General features: G+C 52.9%; 2 protein-coding genes across 2 annotated transcripts in view; one reads left to right on the top strand and one right to left on the bottom strand.

Annotated features, from left to right (window-relative positions):
• The window catches only part of LOC101632932, an 18,588-nt gene extending 18,221 nt beyond the window's left edge, over positions 1-367 (bottom strand). The window contains exons 1-2 of the mRNA XM_012720788.1: positions 238-367; positions 87-142 (exon numbers count right to left, since the gene is read on the bottom strand). Coding sequence (XP_012576242.1) covers positions 87-142; positions 238-367 — 186 coding nt within the window. The remainder of the gene's footprint in view (positions 1-86; positions 143-237) is intronic.
• A 1,731-nt stretch (positions 368-2,098) lies between these two features.
• Positions 2,099-4,005, top strand: part of LOC105853226 (trypsin-like) — a 3,347-nt gene continuing 1,440 nt past the window's right edge. Inside the window, exons 1-3 of the mRNA XM_012720800.1 lie at positions 2,099-2,138; positions 2,617-2,785; positions 3,490-3,736. Coding sequence (XP_012576254.1) covers positions 2,099-2,138; positions 2,617-2,785; positions 3,490-3,736 — 456 coding nt within the window. The remainder of the gene's footprint in view (positions 2,139-2,616; positions 2,786-3,489; positions 3,737-4,005) is intronic.

Below are 4,005 nucleotides of genomic sequence, written 5' to 3'. Positions count from 1 at the left end.
AACTCCAGTGACTGCTTAGTGTCCTGTTTGTACCAGTACATGGCGGTATGTTCCAGGTGTCACTTGCACTTCCGGGTCCCCTGTACCCCCATCATGGTCACCATATGTTTTGGTATCTGGGCAACTCCACTGTCCATATGACCTGTAGGGCGAGAATCCGAATGTCGAGGTTCCTGTCAGGCAGTGATGAGAAGACTCAGAGTCTGAGGACAGAGAAGACCCCCTTTGCAGGCTCACCTGCTCCCAGGAGACAGAGGGCCACACAGCAGAGGAGCTTGGAGCCCGTGAGGCACTGGGCAGGCAGGACAGAACCTTGCACTGAGCGTCCTGGTCCTTTTTGGCTCTGCAGGAGGACTTCGCTGGACATCTCTGCCCTGGTGGTTCCTAGAAACAGTCGTCTCTAGCTCCCAGTTCTGCTTCCCCATCATGTCCCACTGGCCCTGGTTGGGTCAGATGGAGCGACCACAGGCAGGGGCAGAGGAATGGTGAAGGAGGCAGAGATGCTCACAGGACAGTGTCACTAGCTCAGGAGAGAGACTGAGCCTGACTGAGCCAGGGGGCTGACTTGCAGGGTAAGTCAAGGATCCTCCAGACAGCTGAGCTCTTCAAGGCTGGTCCTGTGAGTAGATGTGGTAAGATGGGTGAGAAGCTAGTGATACTGGAATTGCCATCTCGGTTTCCCTCCACCAACGAGAACAGAATTTTGAGGAGAAAGAAAGTAGTTTCATGTATTCGCTGACAGATGAGGAGGGTAGCCCACTCAAGTCTCAAAAATTACCATCCTGTCACTAGCAGAGAAAAGGGAGCTGTTTAGAGCTACAAGGACACTAACGGGAAGTGGGTGGGGTTGCACCCCGACACACCCACTCTGTTCTCGTAACCTAAGTGTCTGGTGACTCAGCTGACATCAGCTGGTTTTCGTCACCTCTGGTGACCAGCAGTTCTGACGTTGTCTTTGCCAGTTTCTATCCTTGGCTTTGTCCTGAAGTAAAGGACTTTTGCCCTCAGAATGCAAGGAAAAGCACAATGTCAGTGAAACATTTAATCAAGATTTGCTGAACTTAAAGGGGAAGAGCGGGTCGCTCTTCAAGGCAGGAGACATAACCCTGTACCATTCAGGGTGACCCCATGTTTCAGATTTGAACATCCAGGGAGATGAGAGTACATGGAGATGATACATGAGATGAAGGGACAGTAAGCCACGATGAATTCAACTCTAGACAGACTGACCTGAGGTGCAAGAAGACACTTGGACAGGATCAGGTGGGGCTTAGGAGAGAAGGCATTAGGAGGACAGATTCTGAATCATAAAAAAAAAACTTATAAAATATCTAAGGGGGGGGTCTCCCGAGTGGCGCAAGGGCTTAAGTCTCTGCACTATCAAGCAATTGTCAGTTACTGCAGCCTGAGTAACTCCCTGGCCAGGGAGTGACCCCCAGGGCACAGCAGACCTCCTGTCTCCCCGCTGCTCCCCTCAGCCGTGTATGTCAGTGCATTTGCCTGTGCTGCTCCCCACTCTGACTCTCATGAATCTTCTCACCCTCCACCCCCACCTACCTCCGTTCTTGTATGCATGCATAAATAAATATTTTTAAAAATCTAAGAGAGAAAATGTACACAGTGGGAAAACATCCATGTACCGGCAATATTTTGTTCTTTAACAATGCAGTTTTGTTTAACACCACTTGTTGTCACTATTTCGGTAAAACCTTATTAAACCAAGGTTGTGGGTCCTTAACCATATGGGACCTACTTCTGAAAATCCCATTGTCCCCTCTGTACTCGTGTTTGTGATTATTTCCAGCAACGGTATTGCCATATTTGAAGAATGAAGCCTACCCATGAATACCTGGGTGTCCTCTCATCGTCCACCTGTTAACTAGAGGCCTTTGTACTTGTGTTTATGATTAACTTTAGCAACAAAGATTGCCATATTTGAAAAATGGAGTCCCCTCTAGAGTATATCTGGGTGTCTCCTCTCATACTCCACCTGTTGCCTTGAGGCCTCATATTAGTGATAAGATTGGTTGGTTGGGGGTATATAAGGGACTATCCCCTCATTCTGAATCACTCCCAGCACGTTGGAGAAATTCCCACCATGAAAACCATCGTCTTTCTTATGTTCCTAGAAATTGCTGGTAAGTCTTTTTTCCCCTTTCATATTGAAGCGAGACTAAATATCTAGAGACTGCATATCTAGCCTCTCTGGCTTCCTGGATGGGCCAGTAACCTAGCACAGATATGTGGGTCTCTTAACTTCAGCTGGAAAAACGAGGGGGCTGGAAAAGGAAAGACTGAGAAGAGTTGAAAAGAAACACGAGAGCAAAGCGGTCCTCACGCTCCCCTCCAGCTCTGCTATCACAGGAAAAGGCCACGTAAAGAGGGTGACCATGGACTTTAGGGACCGAATGGGGATGTTTTGGGTATAACAGGTAACACAGTATCAGGGTTGTTGCATAAATCGGTACTAACCGGCCTCGCGGCTGAGACTGGGCCCAGCGCCCAGCCCGTCAGAGCTCCCGCTGCATGGACTCGCAGCCTGCTTTTGGGCCATTTCTCTCGTGGGAGCCTTGGGGACCCTGAATCTTTAATTCGACTTCCTTCCTCCTCTCCTAGGGGCTTTCCCCACAATTGGTGATGACCAGGATGACAAGATTGTTGGGGGCTATGTCTGCCGCCAGAGGAAACCCTACCAGGTGTCCCTGCAAGTGGGTACGCGGCACGTGTGTGGGGGTTCCCTCATCAGCCGCCAGTGGGTGCTCTCTGCCGCTCATTGCTACAAACCGTGAGTGGGGGGCCCTGAGGCTGCCGGGGGGACTCTGAGGCTGACAGCCTCTCCAAGACTGCTGGGGGGGGGTGTCCAGGGCTGCCGGGGGCCTCCAAGGCTGTGGCTGGTCCTGGGCACAGCGGGTCAGTGCCACAGGGACATCTCTGGACGCCCACTTCTCGTCCACCCTCCAAGGAAATGTCTCTGTCCCAGGCCAGCTCCTTCTCCTGACTCCCAGTACTTTCCCCTCATGACCCCCAACATCATTCTCATGACATTTTCTTTTCTTTCTTCCCGCTTTCCCAAAGTCTGTCTGGTGCATTTACTGTGACTCTGCCCTCTTCACACATGTCCACGCTGTTAGCGTCGGCACAAACAGGCCTCGCGGGCTGTGACTGTGGGCCCGGCGACGAGCCCACCAGAGCTCCTGCTGCACGGACTCCCGGCCGCTCCACCACGTGTTCCTCTCTCCCCTGCTATGGTCTGGCTGCCTGCGGCTGCCGCAGAGAGCCGCCGTGACCGCCTCCTGTCCAGTCTCCAGTTCTGCAGGGCACGGTGCTTCCCGCCCCCATAAGGCTTCCTTCCAGCCCACGGGGGGCTCAGGGCTGCCTCTGGGCTGCTCCTTGGGCTTGAGGGACTCTGCTGGGGGCCCCAAGAGGGTGGTGAATGTAAAAGCAACTCTGGCCAACCAGTAGGCCTGTGTCCTTCCTGACTCTTTCCAGAAGCTTCCGGGTAAGACTGGGTGAGCACAACCTCGCTGTCTCTGAGAGGACTGAGCAGACCATCAACTCGGTGAAGGTCATCCGGTACCCCAGTTACAACAGGAAAACCTTGGAGCACGACATCATGCTGATTAAGCTGGCCAAGCCAGCCGTCCTCACCAAGAGCGTGAGAACCATCACCCTGCCCAGAACCTGCCCCAGGAGTGGCACACAGTGCCTGATCTCCGGCTGGGGCAGCACCAGGCCAGTGCGGGCCGCACCCCTGGGTATGGGGCTCAGCCATCTCGGGGACTTGTCTGAACTCGCTCTGGTTTCTTCTTCCGCACATGGGGCCTGCACTAGCCCCAGCTCACTCCTTGAGTTTAAGGCCTGTGAGCTAATCTGCGTCATAATGACCTGAGATAGTAAAGGGCACTCAGTGCTGTGAAATGATTATTAGTGTGTATCGCCATCACCATCACCACCATCACCATCACCACCACCACCACCATCACCACCATCACCACCATCACCATC

Source organism: Condylura cristata, unplaced genomic scaffold, assembly GCF_000260355.1.
Source record: "Condylura cristata isolate star-nosed mole 26May11 unplaced genomic scaffold, ConCri1.0 scaffold00005, whole genome shotgun sequence".
Lineage (NCBI taxonomy): Eukaryota > Metazoa > Chordata > Mammalia > Eulipotyphla > Talpidae > Condylura > Condylura cristata.
This window is presented reverse-complemented; position numbering and strand designations above follow the sequence as displayed.